Source organism: Armigeres subalbatus, chromosome 1, assembly GCF_024139115.2.
Source record: "Armigeres subalbatus isolate Guangzhou_Male chromosome 1, GZ_Asu_2, whole genome shotgun sequence".
Taxonomy (NCBI): domain Eukaryota; kingdom Metazoa; phylum Arthropoda; class Insecta; order Diptera; family Culicidae; genus Armigeres; species Armigeres subalbatus.
The window spans coordinates 48891519-48916014 of NC_085139.1; the positions used below are offsets into that span (position 1 = coordinate 48891519).

Here is a 24496-nt window from a genome sequence, read left to right on the forward strand (position 1 = left end):
CTCTAATCTTCACGCGGTTTCCTGCATAACATTCTGTATTAAATTCTTCAAGATCTGAATGAGTATCATAGTTCTTCTTCGTAAGTTGTGCCGTCCAACTGCAATTCACTGTTTTTGTATGTTTCTGCATACATTTTTTCATATAAACTTCCAACGAGTTAAGCACCGCCCAAACGTTGGCCGATTTTTCTTAAATTTTTTCCAGAGTATCAGGGCATCAAATAGAACCGAATAAGAGGGCGGCCCATAAAAAAATTGAATTACTAATTTGAGCCACCCTACATTATTGTTTTAAATCATCATAACAAATTATACAAACAACGTACAACAATGGTTTCTACAGCACTAGGCCGAATAAATCATAAGGTCGAAACCCATCTGATCGAAAGTCATTTGGCCGTAAGGGGCATTTGGCCGAAAGGGTCATTTGGTCGAATAGGACATGTGGCCGATTAGGACATTAGGCCGAATAGGACATTTGGCCTAATACGACATTTGGCAGAATATATCATTTGAAAAGTGAGAAATGAGGAAAGAAAAGTGAGGCGTCTCACTACTCACTCTTCATTTCTCCCTCCTCACTGTAAAAATTGTGAAGCGCGAAGTGAGTAGTGAGACGTCTCACTACAAACATCGCGCTTCTCACTTTTTATAGCGAGAAGTGAGAAGTGAGGCGTCTCACTTCTTACTGCTCATTTCTCACTTCTCACTGTGAAATATGAGAAGTGCGAAATGGGTAATGATACGTCTCACTACTCACTTCGCCCTTCTTACTTTTTACAGTGAGAAGTGAGAAATGAGGAGTGAGAATGGAGATGTCTCACTACTCGTTTCGTGCTTCTTATTTTTTACAGTAAGACATGAGAAATGAGGAGTGAGAATGGAAACGTCTCGCTTCTCACTCCTCACTGTGAAAAATGAGAAGTGAGTAGTGAGACGTCTCACTACTCAATTCGCCCTTCTTTCTATTTACAGTGAGAAGTGAGAAATGAGGAGTGAGAATGGAGACGTCTCGCTTCTCACTCCTCACTGTGAAAAATCACTTCTCACATTGAAACATGGGAAATAAGTAGTGAGAAGTGAGACATCTCACTTTTCACACGCTATTTCTCACTTTTCAAATGACCTATTCGGTCAAATGACCTATTCGGTCAAATGACCTAATCGGTCAAATGACCTATACTAGGGTGTCCCAAAATTTGACAAAGTCTGGGATTTTGGGGGCTCAACCTTCAAATGAAAGCTTAGGGTAAAACAAAAGAAAAATTGTTCTACGACAACTCTGGGAAATGACGTTTAGGGGTGGCCCCGACGCGTTTTATGAAAAAAGTGCATTTTTATAGGTAACATCGAAAATACCGGTATATCGGAAAGAAATTCGATGAAACCCATCCATTTTATATTTTTTACATTTAACTTAGGGTCTATACTTTATGGTAAAACTTTGATACCGCATGTTTTAGGTCTATATATTTTCACTGATGCTTTAAATGCCCAAAAATGATGAATTTTTCTTAATATTTTTTATTAATGCATCCAAAACGGGTATCCATCATAATGCTTTTGAAACTAGATATACATAGAAAGGTGGGGATTTTATAACGACTATTTTGCTAAAATAGCAACCTCCTATCTCTATCCGTTTAAAAGTTATTCACGATTTACTGCAGCTTGGAAAAAGACTTTTTGAAATTTCGGATCATAATACCTGGATCATGTTTAAGTAAAGAAACGCCTACTTTTCCATACCAACCAAATGAGTGCTTCAATAACCAATATAGCATTCATATGAGTTGCATAAAATTGATTTTAATACTTATTTGAGTGTTATAATGGAAACCCAACGATGGACCAGCAGTAACATGACTGACTACAAATTGTTCAGTTAGTCTGGGTGAGTGCTCAAATAGATTGATGAATATGGTTTCAAAACTACCCATAGGTAGGTTCAGTTTTCGTGTCATGGTTTGTCGAGCTGTGCAATGTTTCTCGATAACATGGAAATTAGTTGTTTTGTGACCATCTTGATTTTTTGCAAGAACGATCATGTGAAGCAAGTCCAACTAGATCATTTTGATATCGATTTCTCATATTTTACGCCATATTGAAGCTCATTTTACGCCATTGCAAAAAATAGTGTGTGCAACTAATTGCAAAACTCGATTTTATCAGCACTCGTAGTATTTATCTCATTCTGCAAGCCTCGTTGGATAAACGGACAACCATGCTGATTAAATCATCTTTTTGCAACTAGTTACACAAATTACTATTATCATTATTATTTTATAATGCATATTGAAATATTTGGCATCTACCATCTACGGAATCTCTGGAAATAAGAACAATCTACACTAATTACGAACTATTTTGCCTACCAATACTGAATACAATGATAAATTGATTGCATCGATAAATCGGGACCAAAATGATCCAGCCGGATTAACTTCACATGATCGTGCTGGTTAAAAAATTTGGTCAGAAAACAATTAATTTCCATGTTATCGTGAAACATTGCACAGCTCACCAAACCATGAAACGATAGCTGAACCTACCTATGGGTAGTTTTGAAATCATATTCATCAATCTATTTGAGTACTCACCCAGACTAACTGAACAATTTGTAGTCAGTCATGTTACTGCTGGTCCATCGTTGGGTTTCCATTATAACACTCAAATAAGTATTAAAATCAATTTTATGCAACTCATATGAATGCTATATTGGTTATTGAAGCACTCATTTGGTTGGTATGGAAAAGTAGGCGTTTCTTTACTTAAACATGATCCAGGTATTATGATCCGAAATTTCAAAAAGTCTTTTTCCAAGCTGCAGTAAATCGTGAATAACTTTTAAACGGATAGAGATAGGAGGTTGCTATTTTTAGCAAAATAGTCGTTATAAAAATCCCCACCTTTCTATGTATATCTAGTTTCAAAAGCATTATGATGGATACCCGTTTTGGATGCATTAATAAAAAAATATTAAGAAAAATTCATCATTTTTGGGCATTTAAAGCATCAGTGAAAAATATATAGACCTAAAACATGCGGTATCAAAGTTTTGCCATAAAGTATAGACCCTAAGTTAAATGTAAAAAATATAAAATGGATGGGTTTCATCGAATTTCTTTCCGATATACCGGTATTTTCGATGTTACCTATAAAAAATGCACTTTTTTCATAAAACGCGTCGGGGCCACCCCTAAACGTCATTTCCCAGAGTTGTCGTAGAACAATTTTTCTTTTGTTATACCCTAAGCTTTCATTTGAAGGTTGAGCCCCCAAAATCCCAGACTTGGTCCAATTTTGGGACACCCTACTATACAGCCATATGTCTTATTCGGCCAAATGACTTTTTTGGCCAAATGACCCGTTCGGCAAAATGACCCTTTTGGCCAAATGACCCTTTCGGCTAAATGCCCCTTTCTGCTAAATGACCATTTCGGCCAAATGATCCTTTCGGCCAAATGATCCTTTCGGTCAAATGATCCTTTCGGCCTAATAATCTGTTCGGCCAAATGGTATATTCGGCCAAACAACCTTCGGCCAAATGGAATTCCGCCAAATGGAATACGGCCGAACGGTATTCGACCAAACGGCCCTTCCCCTAAAAAATATAGGTTCTTTGGGAAAGTTGACCTTAAATAAAATAAAGAACCGATTGAGCGAATGAAACTTTTTGACGAGAAAGATCAATTCAAATCCTCACACAAGCAACAGCCAACCATTTACCGATCGAGAAGCACGTACAACAACAATACTCTACCATAAGGCAATTGAACATACGAAATACTGCAAGTATTTGCTTCTGGTGGAATGGATAATTTGACGTCGGCTTTCTCAGTCTAATTTAATTAAAACGGCTTATCCTTTGAAACAGGTCCAATGTACTGAGCCGAAACGTCGGGTTATGTTGTTTAATCGTCTTCAGTAAACTAGACTGAGAAAGTCAACGTCAAAACATAACGCAAACGTTATGAGTGCACAAGATTGAAAACGGTTGAAACATAAGTGATGCTTTTCATCTCAAGTTCCTCAAACTTTACTAACTGGTACGTACAACGTTCAGTTCTTGCATGTATAAAACTTTGTAAGACTTCTTTCGGTATTTCATTCAAACTTAATTTGAAGAAAATCATAAGGCTTCTTATGAAAGACATCATGATCATTCTTAAGTTATCCTTATTCCTTAATAGGAAGTCAGCTTAATCATTTTTTTTGTGTCTTTGTTCTCACATATTATAACGCTTTTCAGGTCGTGCGGTTGATTTTTACATCAAAGGGGTTTGAATCAGAGATGTTGTTGAAGATCAAAGTAAAGGTCATGCAGATCCTTACTATTTGAGGAGAACATTGGTAAGGCGGGAAAGGATTGTTCCGTATAGGAATCGGCCTGAACGTGTTCTATTCGCTAAACTGGGCAAGAATTTGACCAATCCATTGAGTTACCCTTCGATCATTCTGCCATCATCGATTAGTAAACTCATCGAGAGAGTAATAGATTTCAGTACAGTCCTATATAAGGCATTTATATTCCGGATTCATATTCCGAGCACTCGCTTTTAAATGGCCAATTTAACTTTCTTCGTGTGTTTCTTTCGATAGGATATTGAGTTTGTTTGCGATCTTGATCTTCCGTTCTTGAGACCGATGGCAATTTTAGCTCTGCGGACTTGACACGTACGTGAGGGACCTACCAGACAGAAAGATATACATCAACGGAGCAAATACACAAACCGATGTTCTCCCTAATTGGAACCTCAAACGACTGAAACCGTCCGACTCCTGTTCCGTTTATAGACCGACGACCGAATTACCTGAGGCACCATAGTGTTCAAAAGGCTCTAGCCTAAAGTGACCAGGTATTTCTTGGGCTAATTCACAACACTTTACTTGATACTTGATGGGGTACAGCTCCTCCTCAATTTCGATTGATGTATCCACTGTACTCGATACTCCGGAACACTATGCAATAGAGATTTTTCTCCTGTCAACAACCTACAATACAGTGCTGGACAAACTGCAAATCAAAACGACCACATCTGTATCAGCCGAAAACGTTAACAGAGCCTTTTTGATGGCCGGAAAGAACGCAGCGCTGGAATCGCATCTGACTATCACCTTTTAATTGACGAGATCTGATCAAAAATTTGTGCAAAGTTATCTTGAATCGGATATAGGAGAAAATAAACACGACGCGCCATCGGCAGCAGGCAGGTTCCCGCCTCAGAAGATCATGTGTGGACTGGAGTCACGGCGCAAAAGAGTTCCGATCAAAATCGTTGGCCTCATCGAAGCGCCGTATGAAGATTTCACGTCCAGATTCCTGCATAACGGAGCTTTATTTGATCCCATTAGGGTAGTCGCTGGTGTAAGGTAATAATATATTCTGTCCCCACTATTGTTCCTCATCGAGACGAGATCATGGTGGATGCGATTGACCGTGTACTTATCTGTGGGCTGCTCTGGTAGCCTCCCTAGCAGCATACATGTTCCACACGGCTCGAGCTGCTTTTGTGAGTTTAAGTAATATATGAAGATCCAATCAAATTAGTCAACGCACCAAATTCGAATATTCAACTATAACGTGAAATCAAGTAAGCAAGTATTTATCAACTAATGTCTAAATATTTTTTTATAATTCGAGCCTGGTGGCCTCACAACTGGATCTCGAATGCTGAGCTCCATCGACGAAACCATAAAAATGATATCAACAGAATTCAAAAATGGAGGTGAGTCGGCCATACATTACTAAAGAGCGGAGACGAAATCTGCAAGTAAGTGGATAACACCGCAGAAGCAGACCCAAGGGCTCGTGACGATCACAGTGTTTTGTCCCTTGGACAAAAATTGAAAAATCGATTCTCGTATTTAGTCGAATCAAGTAGACCATGATATCAATATATGTTTCAATTATGCTGTATGCCCATTAGTATCTTTGTGAGGTCACTGGGACGATCAAAACAATTTGTGTTTGTAAACATTTCCATCGCTGAAAGTGGATGATTTATCACCTGTTAGTGAAAACCATCTTTTGCATCGAGTTTTCGAACGGTACCTTTCACTGTGAAAAACGACATGAAAAGCGTAAAATCAAGTCTAGAGTGCTTTGAAAATAGGTCGTATGTGCAAAAGAGAGTCTCTCTTTGGATCTATTCTCTTTCGATTATTACGAAACTATACAAAAGTTTACTTCGAATTTCTTGGCAGATATCCAAAGACAATAGCTTTGTCTATCATGCTGAAGTGGAAATGTAGCAAAACATGCAAAACTAGCCGATATATTAGCGAAAGAGAGCGTGATTAAAGAGAATCTCTCGTTTGCACATACGACCTATTCTCAAATCAATCTAGAAGTAAGTAAGATCCAATTTAATGTGTTTCAGTTGGACATATTTCGATCATTGTGATAAGTAAAGCTTCCAAGTCATGGGCATGAAGTTATATAGGATGAAATAACCTACAACTTCAAACGATTGTACGACAATTCCCCGAAAACCAATTCCCCGAATGCAATTTCCCCGAATGAAATTTCCCCGAATAACAATTCCCCGAATGTAACAATTCCCCGAATGCAACATTTCCCCGAATTGTTTCCACAGTGCAGATAAAACTAAAACTGAAAAAGAAATCTGCGTCGTTTAACATATAGGGTAACGATGGTATTTTGGAAATTTGAATATATTTTGGACTTTTGGCTATATTTTGTTTATTTTGTTACATAAATGTGGTTAGAAAAGTGATTATGAAAGAGGCCAAAGAGACACATGATTCCTATTTATTTAAAGAAAGCTAAGTCGAAAAACACGCAAAATATAACCAAAAGTCCAAAATATATTCAGATGTCCAAAATACATCATTTACCCTACCTAGTCACATAATTGGCTTTTGACATAATTTTGAGCTGCAACAAAATTGAGGGTCGCGGGACAATTCACTTAAAAATTGTAAAAAAATAAGTTGCTGGGTCATTGGGCCGAAGACCCTTATGCCGAACCGTCATTTGGCCAAGTGAGAAGTAATAAGTGAGAAATGATTAGTGAGAAGTGAAAAGTGAGACGTGAGAAGTAAGAAGAGCGTAATGAGAAGTGAGAAATAAGGAGTGAGTAATGAGAAATGAGAAATGAGAAGTGAGAAGTGATAAACGAGATGTGAAAAGTCAGAAGTGAGAAGTGAGAATTTAGAAGTGAGTAGTGAGCAATGAGTAGTGAGTAGTGGGAAGTGAGAAGTGAGACATGAGAAGTAAGAAGTGGAAAATCAGAAATGAGAAGGAAGTACATAGTAAGAAATGAGAAGTGGAAAATATGATCCGAGACGTGTGATGTGAGGAGCGAGAAAGGGTGAAATACGACGGGAGATGTAGGAAGAGAGCATGGAAAAATAAGGAAGGAGGATAGAGATAAAGGAAGAAAATTGATACGTTTTCCGGTATAAGGCGTAGGATGTTTTTTTTGATAATCGTTTCGCCCGGTATTGGGGGAATACGAGTTATAATGCCTTATTAAAATGAACACTTTTGCCCGATATAAGACAAAGAGGGTAGATGGACCCTTCTTCAAAAAAAAAATGGACCCTTCTTCAAAGGAAAAAGAAAGAAGAAAGAAAGAAGGAAGAAGAAAGAAGAAAGAAGGAAGAAGAAGGAAGAAAGTAGAAGGAAGAGGTAAGAAAAAAGAAGAAAGAAGGAAGAAGAAAGAAGGAAGAAGAAAGAAGGAAGAAGAAAGAAGGAAGAAGAAAGAAGGAAGAAGAATGATGGAGAGAGGAAGAATAAAGAAGGAAGAAGGAAGAAAGAAGGAAGAAAACGGAAGGAAGAAGAAAGAATAAAAAAGAAGGAGGAAGAAAGAAGGAAGAAGGAAGAAAACGGAAGGAAGAAAAAAGAATAAGAAAGAAGAAGGAAGAAAGAAGGCAGAAGGAAGAGGGAAGAAGAAAGAAGGAAGAAGAAAGAAGGAAAAAAGAAGAAGGAAGAAGGAAAAAGGAAGAAAGAAAAAGGAAGAAGGAAGAAGGAAGGAAGGAAGAGGAAGAAAGAAGAAAAAAGATTCAAGAAGGGAGAACGAAGAAGCGGTGAGGTGAAGAAAGAACTTCTCATTTTTCACTTCTTGCTTCTTTTTGCTAATTCGGCCTAATGGCCATTCGGACTAACGACCGTTCGGCCTAATGACCTTCGGCCAAATGGCCTTCGGCCTAATGGCCTGACATCATCTCATATATTATATCTATTCCGGGCCAACTCGTCTACATCAAAAGAAGAGACTACATTTATCATTACCTTATTGCAGGCAATCTCCTACTTCTGAAAAGGTAATTTCATTCTACTTTGACTTTTTTCGAACTAACGCCTAACTCTAATGAATAGATCATATCTACCGTTTTCTTATAGCAGGTAGATACAAATTTTCAAAGAAGGAATAACATTCACTACTTCATTATCCTGGGGAAACACCTACTTCCAAAGTAGATATCAAATTAATCCATTGCGTTATTCCGAGTAGATTTTAAAGAAGGGATCACATTCACCATTGCCTTATTCCGGGCATACGCATTATTTTTTTTAAGGATTCATATCCACGATTACAGTAACTTCCTAAGAAGGGATAGACCTTACATAGGACAGAAGTTTGATTTCACAAATTTTTACCATGATGCTTTCAATCGGAATTTCCGTTCGTGATTCTACTCCACCAAAGAAATTCAGCCTTTGTTCGACTATTTTAGAAAAAAAAACGAATAGGAAAACACTTTAACTAATATCTTTATAATTTAACAATAAGGAAGATCAAGAACATACAATACTATCGAAAAATTTGATCATGTTCGGCATCTCCAAAGAGACACTCTGGAACAAATCTTTGAATGCTCCTCTGTTCAGGCGTTTATAGTCGATGACAATTATGCGTTTGCAAAAAAATACTTTATTTTCGGGGAATTGTTACATTCGGGGAAATTGCATTCGGGGAATTGGTTTTCGGGGAATTGTCGTACAATCCTTCAAACAGCTTTTTAAAAAAAGTTCATCAAAACACATCTCTGAAAATCGCACCACAGCTCACTGTTAACGATTTTCTAGGTAATACTCTTCGCTCAATAACATAGATATATACAAACAATAGCTTTCCATTGATCCGTCCCAACGAAAAGCTCTTGTGTTGAAGTTTCTGTCGGATTTATATAAGCCAGATAATTTCTCCGAGAGACTTGAAAAGAACTAAAGCAGTTTTGCAAATTCTTTTGTTTGAGAATTGATCAAAAATGGTCACAGAGCTTTCAATCATCCGAGAAATTCGAGAAGCAAAACTCTCGCTGGTGGTCTTCGTTGGTAAGTCTTCCTCGCTATCCGAATACTAATATTGAAGGAATTACCGAGTCTTCATCCAACATCGCGAAGGGAAGACTTCAAAAACCGTTTCAGGAATGTTCAATTAAAACAAAGAAACAACGAGTTGAAGACGGCAGCCCTTACTTTGCACCGTTCAATGTGGAAAAACGATCCATAAAAGAATGAAAAACGATCCATAAATAACATCTGAATGTTCCATAAAACGCTACCATAAATCCATAAAATAGTTCGAGAGATTCCATAAAGAATATTTTTATGATCCATAAAACTTTGAAAAATGATCCATAAAAACTATGTATTGATCCATAAAATTTCAAATTTGCGCAATTTATATCCTGATGATGATCCATAATTTCAGCCATATGATCCATAATTTTGGTCATATGATCCATAATTTTGATAATGTGATCCATAATGCTTGGAAAGAAGGCCAATGAAACTATATTAATCAATCCACACATTTTATAAAATCTATGGATCATTTATTAAAATTTATGGATCATATCACCAAAACTATGGATCATTTGAAAAAAGTTATGGATCAAATGGCCAGAATTATGGATCATATGACTAAAATTATGGATCATATTACTGAAATTATGGATCATCATCACGATAAAAAAATGCGCAAATTTGAAGTTTTATGGATCAAAATATAGTTTTTTATGGATCATTTGTCATATTTTCATGGGAAAACAGCAAGAATTGTATTGTTTGTTTGACCATGTTAATGGAACATATTTCCCAATTAATTGCTAAATTTTAGCTTGGTTATGGATCGAAAAATTATTCTTTATGGAATCTCATTAACTATTTTATGGATTTATGGTAGCATTTTAAGGAACTTTCAGATGTTATTTATGGATCGTTTTCCAGTTTTTTATGGATCCGTCTTTATCGTTTATATGCAAAAGTATGTTTTGCCGTTGAAGACCTCATCAATAATAATGAACCTAAGGAGCTAGCATTTGCGGTCAATATATCAAGTAGCTCAAGCGCAAATCAGGAAAAGGTTATGACAGCGGCACAAGCACTGGCATTGTACATTGACTTGGATTTATCCGAGAGAAAGTACAATCTGCTTCGAAGTACTTTAAACGAGGCACATGCAAATCTGCTTCCTAGTCTTTACGCGTTGAAACGTCCGCTGAGGCATATAGTAAAATCTGGCGTTTACGGCATTTATGCAATTATCTGTTCAACATAGGTCAATTACGCAAATATTAGTTTTTATTATAAGTGACAATTTTCCCAAATGGATCTCGATTATTCGAAGCATATTATATGTTATGAAAGTTGGCGTTTACGCCACTTATGAAATTTTCAATTTAACGTAGGTCAGTAATGCAACTAGTAGAAAAACTAGTTTACAACCATTTTCCCAAGGACACCGTTGAGTTAGAACGTGTAGAATGTAAGTTATGATTTTTGTCCCGTAGCGCCATACGTTCGAAGCACTGTGCGACGTAGCCTCAGAAATAAAGGAAGTCGACCAAAATCTGATCTGGGCCCAGTTCAAGGGTAAAGCAAGTAGCCACCCAGGATGGAGATCTTTCAAGTTGGCCACGTTGGCCACATGAATGATTAATGAACCTACAATACAACAATCTGTGTCTGTATGATCGGTATGATGGTAACTACTCGATTTCACAGAAACAAATAGGAGAAATGAGAAATGTTTCACAATTCAAACCTCGTGTTGTGTATTTTGGGGCTTAGGTTCGATTCTGGCTCCAGTCATGGAATCTCTTCGACAAATGAAACATTCTCCACTGGTCTACTGGGTATTTCCGTTTTGTGCGTCGTTATCTTTGCAGATTTAAGGATACTTAAATTTTAACATATTTTACTATACTTTAGCCGTTCGATAACTGCAACATGTTTACATGTCGTTCAACACTACAACATGCCGCTCGTTATCAGTCGACGTCAGATTCAATAAAAGTTCATCTGATTATGCAGTGCAATGCAGCTTTTATTGAACTTTAACTATCATATAACTGCAAAACCGTTGAAACTGTCCAGTTGTAGTTCAAAGCTTTACAGTAGTTAAAAGTATTGCAGGTATCGAACGTCTACTGTATACCACTTTTTTTCAGATTCTGGAGCATTATCCAGTCCTAATCTTCACTATACAGATTCATCATGGAATGCGGGACGCTTTCTGGGACGCCTGGCAATGCGGGACATGTAGACTGATTCCGAGACTGTCCCGCATAATGTGGGACGTCTGTTCACTTTACTCTAGCCGGGCATCATTCGACGAAAGTCTCAAGTCCAAAGTCTCAAAGTATTGCAAAAGGATGAACTTATCGGAGAAGCACCAGGAGCTGTGCAACAAATATTAAAAGATGATCCTCAGCTTGCCCCTCGAACACAGACAACTGTTATCAATTGGCTGGCAACTTGGTACATTTTGGACCCTTCCACTTTATATCAAATTTTTAGGAGTGGTGTGTTACAGTCCCCTCCCCACAAATAAAGATAGTTGAAGGAAATTTAAGGACGTTCACGTTTTTCCTTCTATGTTTGAAAATCAAGTTAAGCTTATAAGGTGATCGGAACTTACCAGCTGTTCTTCCGCCGTCGATCCGGATGGGGCTGACACGTACGAGGCTGCGATGGAACTTGCCGCTCCGGTTGGCGATCGTTTCGAGGAGAAGCTGTGCGCCGATGATCCATAGACTGAGGGTGGTGGGCCATAAACTGGTTTGGGAACAACGATTCTAGGTTGGAATTGATGAAAGTGACAGAATTAGATGAAGTTCATTTGAAATTGTTTCATGTTGTACTAAGGGCGAAAAAAAGTCATTTTCATGGTTCAAGTGCAGATACATTGGGATATTCAAAGGGTTATAAGACGTTTTGCTAAAACGTTGGCACTCTTAATAAATCGATTAACTTCTTTTTCACTGAGTTTAAGACATAATTGATTTCACCGTCTGATTAATTCAAAATTGATTTAGTTTGCAATCCAAAGTAACCACTAGTTAACTGAGATATCTGCAACTGTGAAAGTGACTTTTTTCTTCGAGGTTGAGGACATTGAAGAAGGTCTTATAATTATATAGATCGGATAAAAGCACTAGAAATCAAACCCAATAGAAACAGCAATATACGAGAGAAGTGTGCCATCATCCATCTTCCCCGTCTGGTTCAAACCAGTGACCATTATCACCCCACCACCTCTACGGCACGAAAAGAGGGGAAATAAACACGTATCCAATAGCTCAGCTGTAGTAATAAGGACGGTTATTATTTTGATTGGCGTTAATAAAAAAATAGTGTTGCCACACCAGTTGCTTATTAATTGTACCCTCAATATCTACAGATGATGATCGTCGACCAGCATCGGCTGAGATGCTTCGGTCCCAGTAGGTGTCGTTCCAAATGAGTGAGTTTAGTGAAATTTTCCCCACTGAATATGCGTGTTAGTATATACATAGGTACCACTCCCCTAAAAGTAATCACACCGAGGGTTATTACTTCCTCGTTCATGCATCGTGGAGGTGTTAATCATGAATGAGCGGTTAGTGCACAGAAAGAATAAATTGTCGAGGGTGTCAGCGTTGGACAGGGGCCATGTTGTCGACTGTACAGAATTTGTCCTTGGAAACGATCGAGGATCTTCGCTTTTCCGACACTTTTTGTGATATTTGCGAGCGTTTTATTACATATCAAATTTTCATAGATCGATGTTATACGACTCCTGATTCAGATTTAAAAAAAACTGGTTGAGTGTTTATTCAAATACATTTTTATGAAATAATTCAAAATTTTAAAAATTTAAAACTATTTTGCTGAAGCGATTTACAAAGATTTGATTAAGGGCCACATGTGAAGCCATTAGTAAATACATATTTGCGGTAGAAGTTATTGTTCAATTGGAAAAAATACTCGAATTTGAATCTCACAATGCATTTGATTAGACTAACAACCAGTAAAAGGTCAATTTTATTTAGCTTCGTAACACATGGCTATGGCTGTTATTCGATCCACGGTAGGAAGTAGGCACATAATTCCGAAGGGGTCCATTAGGCAAGCGATGGTATTTTGGTGGGGGTGGATTTGTGATGGGGGTGCCATTCTTCCAAGCGCGCACACACACAAATATTTGTCAGGTGGGGTCGGGTGAGGGGTGATGTAACCTGCGGTCGCAGTACGCGCAGCCGATGGATCCAACCTACCTGGACTGTTGATGCATGAGTGGATTTACATTGCTGCTGTGGGGGTGGTGATTGCTACCGGAAGGTGAAGAGAATGCAGATGATGATGAAGATGATGATGATGGTGGTAGCTGAGGCAGTGCTGCTGTTGTGCCAGTGCCCAAACCCCATGCATTGATATCGTTCAAGTCCTCGTACCTTGGCTTGAACGAGGTGTCTACGTAAGAGTTTCTATCGCTAATGAACCTGTGGAGGTGCGGAGTTTGGAAACGGGAGGCAATTGATAGTTTCTCACTCACTAGATGATTGTTTATTTTATTGATTTTTTTTTATTGTTTTGGTGTCGGAGGTAGATTCTGTAGTACGTCCGTAGCGACGAGATCTTACAAACTAGATATAGTGAACTAGTGACGAGCTGTTAGCAATGCATTGAACAAACAGATAACATATAGAAAAGCTACTGGATTGGCTTGTCTAATGTTGCAAAATGGCCTAATTGAGTGTGCGTGTAATGGGCGTTGTCGAGTACGCGTTGACCTGCTACTGTGCGTCAAAGAAATTATTGAACCAAATGGAACTACAAAGAAACGAAAACAAAATCGAAATGAGAAATCAGTCCACCCAAAACATGGATGAGTTAGCATGCAGTGACATATATTTAAACACAAAAAAAAACAACATGTTATCATAATTTTGACCTATCTCAATCTGGTGCAAGATTACTAAGAATTTTTTTTTCATCGATCGAATGGGGCATGATGTCATTCGATTTAGAGATTCAAGATCTCATCATCAGCCTAGTTTGGCGAGTCTTTGTGAACTCAGATGGAACTCAATGAATGTTGAGATGGTGATTTGAATATTACAACATTCTTGAAAATGAACTTTTCGAATTGAGGGAATTTGAAACAAAGTGGTGTAAGTGACAAGAACCTAATATCTAAAATATCGGCTTTATTGCAAACTCAATTATTCTTCGTGAATGTTAGGTATATTTTTATATAGTCAAGGTAGAAATCAATCGTAATGAACGTCTCATATTAATATACTGCTACAAAGCGCCAAAACAAAACCCATTGAAACCTAATTAAAGTTCATCAATAATGTAACTTACACCAATTCACTTCAAATTGCCTTAATATGTCTTGTAAAATGAGTTGCACGATGCGATGCATTTTGCGAAGTAGTTTGCAGATGTAATGGATATCGATAAGGCCGAGTTCCGATGAGAATGTAGAGAGGGAAAAATGTATTTTAAGAGGAATGAATTGTATGAACGAATATATCGCAACTCTATGCTCCTATTTTAATTTGTTGAAATTTTGGCACAGTTTTGTTAATGGTATTTCCTTATAGTCATCAATTAAAAGCTTTATGACTGCCATATTGCCTGATTGTGTATATCTTGTGGGTCAAAAATGGTCGCTGCGATATTTAGAAAACAGTTCCATTGCCTCGAACTTAATTGACCCATCGTTTTGGAGTATTTTTGTCCTGTCATTAGTGTTTGTCAGATATTTTGCCTACCCTTGAGCCACGGTGCATGTCGAAATCTTTGTTTTACTGTCGAATATGTCCACAACTGTTCCGTGATTAGCATGATGGTTACTTTACTATAGTCCGGCAGTTTCAAATTGATCGAATTAGCAACCCGTACGTTTGAGCAAGCAAAGAGAATATCAGAAAATTTGTCCGTTGACTCATATAAAAATTGAAAGCCAAAGATTTATTTTAGTGCAAATTCTGTCGGAAGCTCTTAGCAGGATTTAGTTTGGAAGCCTTCGTTTTATTCGCAAGAATCAGTTGGGTGCAGGAATCTTATGGAAGTCTCTTTAAGGTTAAAAAAAATATTTTGGAAATCCTTGCAGGGTTCTGTTTGGAATCCTTCGAAATAATCTGTTGTGGATCCTTTGCAGAACTGTGTAGGTAGTTTTTTTTTAAGTATTCTCTTTAAAATCCAGTGCAGGATTTTCTGTCGAATCCTCTTCAGGATTTTGTTCTAAACCCTCTTAAGAGTTCTCATGGAAATCTTTGTAAAATTCTGCTGTCAATCGGTTGCAGGAATCCTTTGCAAGATTCTATTGCTGTTCTTTGTAGGATTTCTTTTAGAATTCTCCCAATTATTCAACTGGTAGTCTTCTTTAGGATTCTGTTGCAAATCCTCTATATAATTTAGTTGGATATTGTATGTGCTGACGATGCCAGCCATTAATAATATCAATTACACCGCATTTGAGAACAAGTCTTTCGCTTAGTTTCATAGGGGCGTAACTGTATTGGTCGATTTCTCTTAATCGATTTTATATTTTGTTACCGTGATTATTGATTATGTTGCAAGATACAATCATGCTTTATCACACCAAACCATTAAATCATTGATAAACTAGCGCAATTCGGTACAATAAAAAAAAAGAAAACATCGACAAAGAGAAATCGATTAATGCAGTTACGCCCCTATGAAACTAAGCGCGAGAAGTGATTCAGTCAGTGATTCTTTGCAGGAAACTGTTAAGGATCCTTTGCGGGATTCTGGTGACATTCTTTTCAGGATTGTGTTTAAAATTCTTTACATACATCTGTTAACATTCTTTGCAGGATTCTGTTGGAAATACTTTGCAGAATTATGTTGAGAACTTGCTAGAAATTCTTGGTTTGCAATCCTTCGCAGCGATCTGTGCGGGTCCTGCACATTAAAATTTTCGATTTTGAGCTCGGAAAAATCGGGCACCGCTGTAGCTCAGTAAATTTCAAAACTGAACCTCGGCAGAAAATTTGAATGTTTGCTGATTTTCAGCAAAATGTTTACCGTATCTCAGCAACCGAAACGTCACTTTTACTGAGATCTTGGCAAAAATCTGGAAAATAAAAAAAAATCTGCGATTTCTGTGAAAAAACATAAGTGTGTATGGACCAAGGGGCAAGTAACTTTAAACTTTCTGCAGTATCCAGGAATACAAACAATACTAGCTGAATCACTGAACAGCTATTTCTACTACTATTGCTTTTTGAGCAATCTTCAGGGTCTTTGTTTTGGTTTGATGGCATTAGAATTATAAAATGCGGTTTGAAAGTGTTCTAGAATCTGTAGAAGGTAGAAATCAGGTGTTTCCAATACGGGGGAGCACTGGGTTTCATCAACTAACTGACAAACGCCATAACAACCGAACTAGCAACCGTTTCTTTGTTTGACGAAAATCATGGATAGGGTAAATGATCCAATAGTGGAGGAACTAAGCACATTCCAACACTGTTAATTTCCATAGAATAATATGAAATCTTATTTCACTCACCTTTGATATGTTTCGGAAGGACTCTTCTATTTCAATAATAAAATGCTTCCAAATCGAAATTCAAATCTAAAATTACAACTCCAATCATTGGTACAGTGTTCCGATAGTTGCGATATTTTTTAATCTGTGTTCCTGTAGTTGAGAATCTCATGACTTTCTTACGAGACCCGCAACTATGGTAACCCTACCGCAACTATTGGTGCACTGACGAAAAAGGTTAAGATATTTTAAAGATATTTACCAATTTAGAAGGGCTAGCAAAGATATTTTGAATCGGTTCGGGTACTGACAGATTAACAAACTGTTTAACAGTGTGGGTTGCTGCGATTCATTGGTAAATTTTGAGCATACCATACTACCGCAACTATAGGAACAGTTACCCGGGGCCCTCTCTGGCTAAATCCGCCCCTGAGTAAGGTACACCGGGGCAAGTTGAAACGGTTTTTTTAAAGTTGAACTTTGAAGTGCTGTAAAAAAATCACCCTTTGATAAATTTTGAATCCGTTTGCTGTGTTTGCTAATTCGGGCCAAAAATTATACATAAAAAATAATCAACCTTACCATTCCAGATTTTGATACTCTATACTCTTTTCTTTGATTAATTCGGCTGTGACTTTTTCATAAATTCACATTAATTAACCAGCGTATCTCTCATAGACTCTCAGGGGGGCTGGGGAAGTCAAAGGAGTTAACGAAATGTTTACATGCTCTATGATTTATTTTTTGAGAGCCAGTGCTCACAGCAATGCAAAGTAGATTAAGAATCTCAAAACTAGACCGTGCAGCTTAAACATGGCCCCTTTTTATTCTATTCTTCAGTGGAGATTGTAGGATGGTTGCATGCACGACGGAATGGGCAGAAATTTATTAAATTAATTTTCAGAGTCCAAGGTCCAAATTTCTATTATTTTTGTTTTCCTCGTACAAATCTTTATCGATTTTCTCTAGATTTCTGTTTGAAATCTCTTAGAAAAATTCTGATTATCTTTGCCGCAGGATTCTGTGAGAATCGTATAACCCCCTCCCGCCCATGGTGTCTGTAGAACACCTTCAAATTTTGCACTTTCCAACCTTTATCGAATTGTTTCAGTAACAAAAAGCAATATTTGGCACATCTTTATGATTCCATTGGACTGCAACTATAATCAATTTTGAGTACAAATAGTAAAACTATTTCGTGGTATTTGACCGTGCAGCTTAAACATGGCCCCTTTTTATTCTATTCTTCAGTGGAGATTGTAGGATGGTTGCATGCACGACGGAATGGGCAGAAATTTATTAAATTAATTTTCAGAGTCCAAGGTCCAAATTTCTATTATTTTTGTTTTCCGAATGCATTTACGGACCATGTTGAATTCTGGAATTTTTTTTGTTTCAATTTGCCCCGCTCCACGCATTTCTATTTGCTCCGATGAGTTGAAAATGCGGAGCAATATCAACTACCAAAATACAAAAATTAAAACGTACCTTTCATCGATTTTTCATAATCATTATGTTTATTCAACATTGAATGCTTACCTTCCGTGAAAATTTGATGAAAAAACACTTCCAAACATCATTTTGGTACTTGTTTCATAGGCACGTTAAAAAGTTGTTTCGAATTTTGCAAAGGGCGAAAAATAAACAATGGCAGGGATTGCTTTTAGTAGCTGCAATTTTCTGGGAATAGCAGTCAGAAGGTGCGTTTAGCGGTGTAATTTGTTGAAAAAAAATAATCAGGGCATTTGGTCCTTGCTGGTCTAAATTACAGCTTCCGTTTCAACTTACCCCGCATTTCAACTTGCCCCGGTGTACCATAATAATATTATCGCAAAGTTTAGAGTTACTTGCCCCTTGGTATGGACAGTGGTCTTAAGCGGTTCAAATTTTTTATATTATTTTTTTCAAATGTCGGTTTGAAATCAACCAAAGAATTCTGTTTAAAATTCTCTGCCAATAAGAGGTGAGGCATCCCAGGGATGCAAGCCTCTCTAATAAAGACAAAAAAAAATCTCTGTCAGAAACCCCTTACGCTCAGCTGTTCCGAATCCTTTGTGGAATTCTGCTAGGAAATCTTTGTTTTATTCTTTTATAATTGTTCTGTGATAATAGTTGATATATGTTGATGAAATTATTGCAGGAATCTCAGGGCAGTCCCTTGAAAGTTTCTGTTTGAAATTCCTCGTAAAAATCTGTATCGATTTTCTCCAGATTTCTGTTTGAAATCCTTTTGAAAAATTCTGATTATCTTTCCCGCAGGATTCTGTGAAAATCGTCTTAGCCCTCTCCCGCCCATGGTGTCTGTAGAACACCATCAAATTTTGCACTTTCCAACCTTTATCGAATTGTTTCAGCAACAAAAAGCAATATTTGGCACATCTTTATGATTCCATTAGACTGCAACTATAATCAATTTGAGTACAAATGGTAAAACTACTGAAAGCAATCGATTAACTATTGATTTCTAATCAAAAACTTTTTTCCTCGTTTTCCAATAATTTCAACTAAGCCAATAAGGCCGTTACAGATATTTAATTAACGTTTTGTCCTACTGGTCTCCGAAGGGTCAAGGGGGGGGGGATAATCTTCTATATAAAAAAAATGAGTTGAGATTTCCTTCCTGACGATTCAACTCGCGAACGGTTTGATCGATTGCAAGATTTGTTCCCTAATCGATTCGTTTTGGGATCCGCAAGGTTTGTATATACAAAAAGTTGGTGAATTTAACGGGGAAATGTAAAAAAACATTACTCGCGCTTAGTTTCATAGGGGCGTAACTGTATTGATCGATTACTTTTCGTCGATGTTTTATTTTTATTATTGTAGCGAATTGCGCTAGTTTGTCGATGATTTAATGGTTTGGTGTGATAAAGGATGAATGTATCTTGCACCAGAATCGATAATCACGGTTGTAACGTTTGAACCAATCGAGTTATTAACAAAATATAAAATCGATTAAGAGAAATCGATCAATACAGCCCCTATGAAACTAAGCGCGAGATTAGAATACTATTTTGGGTCAGCTGTTGAGGAAAACAAAACAAACGGAAATTGATCTGCGGCGCTGCAAATAGTTTATTGTGACATTTTCAACACCCGGGCAAAGCTTGGTTTTTTTTCGCTAGTAAAAAATAAATAGGGGGAAAGATGGCTTTGGCAGGTTTTGTTCTATTATTGGCAGGGGGGTTTTCGTCGACCAAATTTTATGAAATTTGGCCACAATTTTCTTTGATATGCAAAGAATGTTTGGGCCAAATTTGAGCCTAGTCAGTCATAAAAAAACCCTGCCAATAATAGAACAAAACCTGCCAAAGCCGTCATTTCCCCTATTAAAATGAAAAAAATTCAAAAAAGTTTTGAAAATCCTCAAAATTATCCGAGTTATATTTTGTTGCCCCCTCAAAATATTACTTTGTGACTAAAAAATTGGAGGTGGGGAGAAACAAAATAGTTTTAAAATATATGTATCGACCTAATTTTAACTATGCCAAATCACTTTTATTCTAGCATTTTTCGTACAGATGATTCCTTCCTATTGAAATCTTTGAAAAAAATCGTGGCCGGGAAAGGATTAAAGTTTTGCTCTAAATCCTCTGCTGCCTTTCAGGATTTTAAAGAAGTCTTTTGTGAGAATTGGTTTAGAGTCCTTCACAAGAAACTGTAGGCAGTTCATTTAAGGGTTTCGTTTGAAATCAGCAGACCTTTTAGGAAACATTTATCAGAATTCTGTTTGAAATCCTCTGAAGAAACCAATTGCAAATCCTTTTGTAGGAATCTGTTAACAATTCTCTGATCGATGCTTCTGTTCGGAGTTCTTAACGGGATTATTTTTGAAATCCTCTCCAGGTTCCTGTATGGAATGCTGTGAATGATGCTGTCTAGGAGCTGTTAGAAAAATCTATTTGAATTTTTTTGTAGGATTCTGTTGGAAGTCCTTTACAGAACTCTGATTCTGCAGGATTCTGTGGGGAATTGGTTTTGAGATTTTGTTCTAAATTCTTTTCTTAATTTTGGTAATCCTCTGTAGAGAATCTTCTGCGGGAATTGGTTTTGAATCCTTTGAAATTTGGAAGTTCTTTCTAGGATTCTGTTTGCAATCAGTTTAAAATGCATTGCAGGAATGTGTTAAAAAGCCTATAAATGCTTTAGAATCCTTTGTAGGGTTCTGTTGGGAAACTTTTGCAGTATGCTGTTTAAAAATCTTTGCAGGATTATGTTTGAATCCTTTGAAGGCTTCTATTTATAATAAACTAAAATATTCTATTTGGAATCCAGATTGTGTTTGGAATTAGATTTGTGTTTGGAATCTGATTTCTGCGCAAGATTTTGTTGGCGATCTTTTGCAGAATTATTTGTGAATAAATCATATGAAAATCCTTTGCAAGAATCTGTTTGGAAGGAATTTGCATGAATATGTTTAGAATCCTTTACAGGACCCTGTTAAATTCTTTTTGTTTCATACTGTCAAGAATGCTAACGGCAACGTGTTAGAAATTATTTGCAGTGTTTTACGGCAAAACATACTTTTGCATTTAAACGATAAAGACGGATCCATAAAAAACTGGAAAACGATCCATAAATCCACATCTGAATGTTCCTTAAAATGCTACCTTAATCCATAAAATCCGTTGATGAGATTCCATAAAGAATAATTTTTCGATCCATAACTAAGCTAAAATTTAGCAATTAATTGGGAAATGTGTTCCATTAACATGGTCAAGAAAAACAATACAATTCTTGCTATTTTCCCATGAAAATATGACAAATGATCCATAAAAAACTATATTTTGATCCATAAAACTTCAAATCAAATCAAATTTGCGCATTTTTTTAATCGTTATGATGATCCATAATTTCAGTAATATGATCCATAATTTTAGTCATATGATTCCATAATTCTGGCCCTGGTCCATAATTCTGGCCATTTGATCCATAACTTTGTTCAAATGATCCATAGTTTTGGTGATATGATCCATAAATTTTGATAAATGATCCATAGATTTTATAAAATGTGTGGATCAATTAATATAGTTTCATTGGCCTTCTTTCCAAGCATTATGGATCACATTATCAAAATTATGGATCATATGACTGAAATTATGGATCATCATCAGGATATAAATTGTGCAAATTTGAAATTTTATGGATCAATATATAGATTTTATGGATCATAAAAATATTCTTTATGGAATCTCCTGAACTATTTTATGGATTTATGGTAGCGTTTTATGGAACATTCAGATGTTATTTATGGATCGTTTTTCATTCTTTTATGGATCGTTTTTCTACATTGAACGGTGCAAAGTAAGGGCTGCCGTGTTTTACAGACATTATTTGTTCGGAATTCGATACAGCGTTCTATTTTGAATCCTCTACCAGAATCTGTTGGAAATACATTGCAGAATTCTTTGAGGAATATTCCCGTATGAATGCTAAACATTTTTACTTAAATATATTGCGAATACTTGACAGGATTCTATGTGCAGTATTTCGTATTATTCTTCTTGGAATTCTAAGCAGGATTCTATAGACATGTTGTTCTAAATCCTATGAAGAATTCTGTTGGAAACCCTTTGTAGGAATCTGATGGAAACATTTTGCAAAAATATGTCAAGATTCGTTAGGAAGATTCTTCATAGGACTTTGTTGGGAAAAGTATGTAGAGCTGAAAATATTGTTCTGTTAAAAAATATTCAGCTAGAATTTGTCAGAAGTCCTTTTAATTCTGCTGGTTTAACAAACCCGACCAAAAGTCGTAATCGTGCTGATAATCTGAGCAAGTGGAACACAAAGAAAACAAGCAAAAAATCTCTACAACTGCGTTTAGTAACGCATCATTCAGTTTGACATATAAATCTTCGGAAGAAAGTTCGGATTGGAAGTCCCGAATTTGGATTTGATGCTACGCCGACAATTTCTATCCCGAAATGCGCTACGCTGTTTCTGCTGTCGCTGTTGCTGATTTCAAAACTAAATGGGGCAAATTGGCTAACATGATGTAAGCTCTTTTAATGAAATATCTGCTACCAGTTTTTCCTGACATGTGTTGCTCGGGTCTGCTTTTACCGTTGGTTGGTTTCCGGTGAAGACATTCCACTAAAGGAACTTAACAATTTTCTCCAAAATGCCATCCAAGTGGACTGAGTCAAGTACTTTTTTTTTGGATTTAAGGAGAGCAATCGCACTACAAAGGAAAGACAGTTATCTATGTAAATTTCGAGCAACTTCTCGTGGAAAACCTTTAGAGCAGCGGTTCTCAACCTGGGGTACATGTACCCCTGGGGGTACCTTCGCTGGCCCTAGGGGGTACCTCGGAAAAAGATGCGTAATGGCGGACAATTTCAATGCAAACTTGTTGATAAAGTTTCAATAATTTTTGATTCTAAAACTTTGCATTATACATAACATGAATGGTGATCAGTAATTCAAAAACTTTTGAATCCTGCTCTCCCCTAACCAGCTCACTAAATGAAGGGCTGTGAGACAAAATAAACAAAGGGACAAAACGTAGAATAGACAATCTTCAATGTAATAAACCTGATCGAGACAAAATGTTGAATAAAAGAATATTGTTGAAAGAATACGTTTCAGATCTGTAATATAGAATCTAAAGGTTCAAAAGATTTCATTCGAAGGCATTTTTCTGAAAAGCTCATTAGCCTCGTTGCAAGATACTTGGAAGCTTCCTTCCAAGCAGCTCGTAAGCCTCCTTTCGAAAGGCTCGAAAGCCTCCTTTCAAGAGGCTCGGAAGCCTTTTTTTAAAGAGGATCGGAAGTCTTCTTTCAAGAGGCTTGATAGAAGCCTTCTATCAAGGGGTTTGGAAGCCTCCTTTCAAGAGGCTTGGAAACCTCCTTTCAAGAGGCTCAGAAGCCTCGTTTCAAAAGGCTCGGAAGCCTCCTGTCAAGAGGCTCGGAAGCCTCCTTTCGAGGGGCTCGGAAGCCTCCTTTCAAGAGGCTCGGAAGCCTCCTTTCAAGAGGCTCGGAAGCCTCCTTTCAAGAGGCTCGGAAGCCTCCTTTCAAGAGGCTCGGAAGCCTCCTTTCAAGAGGCTCGGAAGCCTCCTTTCAAGAGGCTCGGAAGCCTCCTTTCAAGAGGCTCAGGCCTCCTTTCAAGAGGCTCAGAAGCCTCCTTTCAAGAGGCTCAGAAGCCTCCTTTCAAGAGGCTCAGGCCTCCTTTCAAGAGGCTCAGAAGCCTCCTTTCAAGAGGCTCAGAAGCCTCCTTTCAAGAGGCTCAGAAGCCTCCTTTCAAGAGGCTCAGAAGCCTCCTTTCAAGAGGCTCGGAAGCCTCCTTTCAAGAGGCTCGGAAGCCTCCTTTCAAGAGGCTCGGAAGCCTCCTTTCAAGAGGCTCGGAAGCCTCCTTTCAAGAGGTTCGGAAGCCTCCTTTCAAGACGCTCGGAAGCCTCCTTTCAAGACGCTCGGAAGCCTCCTTTCAAGACGCTCGGAAGCCTCCTTTCAAGACGCTCGGAAGTCTCCTTTCAAGAGGCTTGGAAGCCTCCTTTCAAGAGGCTCGGAAGCCTCCTTTCAAGAGGCTCGGAAGCCTCCTTTCAAGAGGCTCGGAAGCCGCCTTTCAAGAGGCTCGGAAGCCTCCTTTCAAGAGGCTCGGAAGCCTCTATTCAAGATGCTCGGAAGACTCTGTCCAATAGGCTCGGAAGCCTCCGTCCAAGAGGCTCAGAAGCCTCCTTTCAAGGATTTCGAAAGCCCTGCTTTCAAGAGGTTTGGAAGCGTCCTTTCAAAAGG

At 37.6% G+C, this 24496-nt stretch overlaps 1 protein-coding gene across 3 annotated transcripts in view; it reads right to left on the reverse strand.

The window, feature by feature from the left end:
• LOC134225295 (uncharacterized) overlaps positions 1-24496 on the reverse strand; it is a 196553-nt gene that overhangs the window by 39747 nt on the left and 132310 nt on the right. Inside the window, exons 6-7 of one of the 3 annotated variants that reach the window (XM_062705260.1) lie at positions 13693-13740; positions 11898-12054 (exon numbers count right to left, since the gene is read on the reverse strand). In XM_062705260.1, coding sequence (XP_062561244.1) covers positions 11898-12054; positions 13693-13740 — 205 coding nt within the window. Of the gene's footprint in view, positions 1-11897; positions 12055-13515; positions 13741-24496 lie in introns of all 3 variants that reach the window. The other 2 variants (XM_062705253.1, XM_062705267.1) reach the window with 2 other exon arrangements.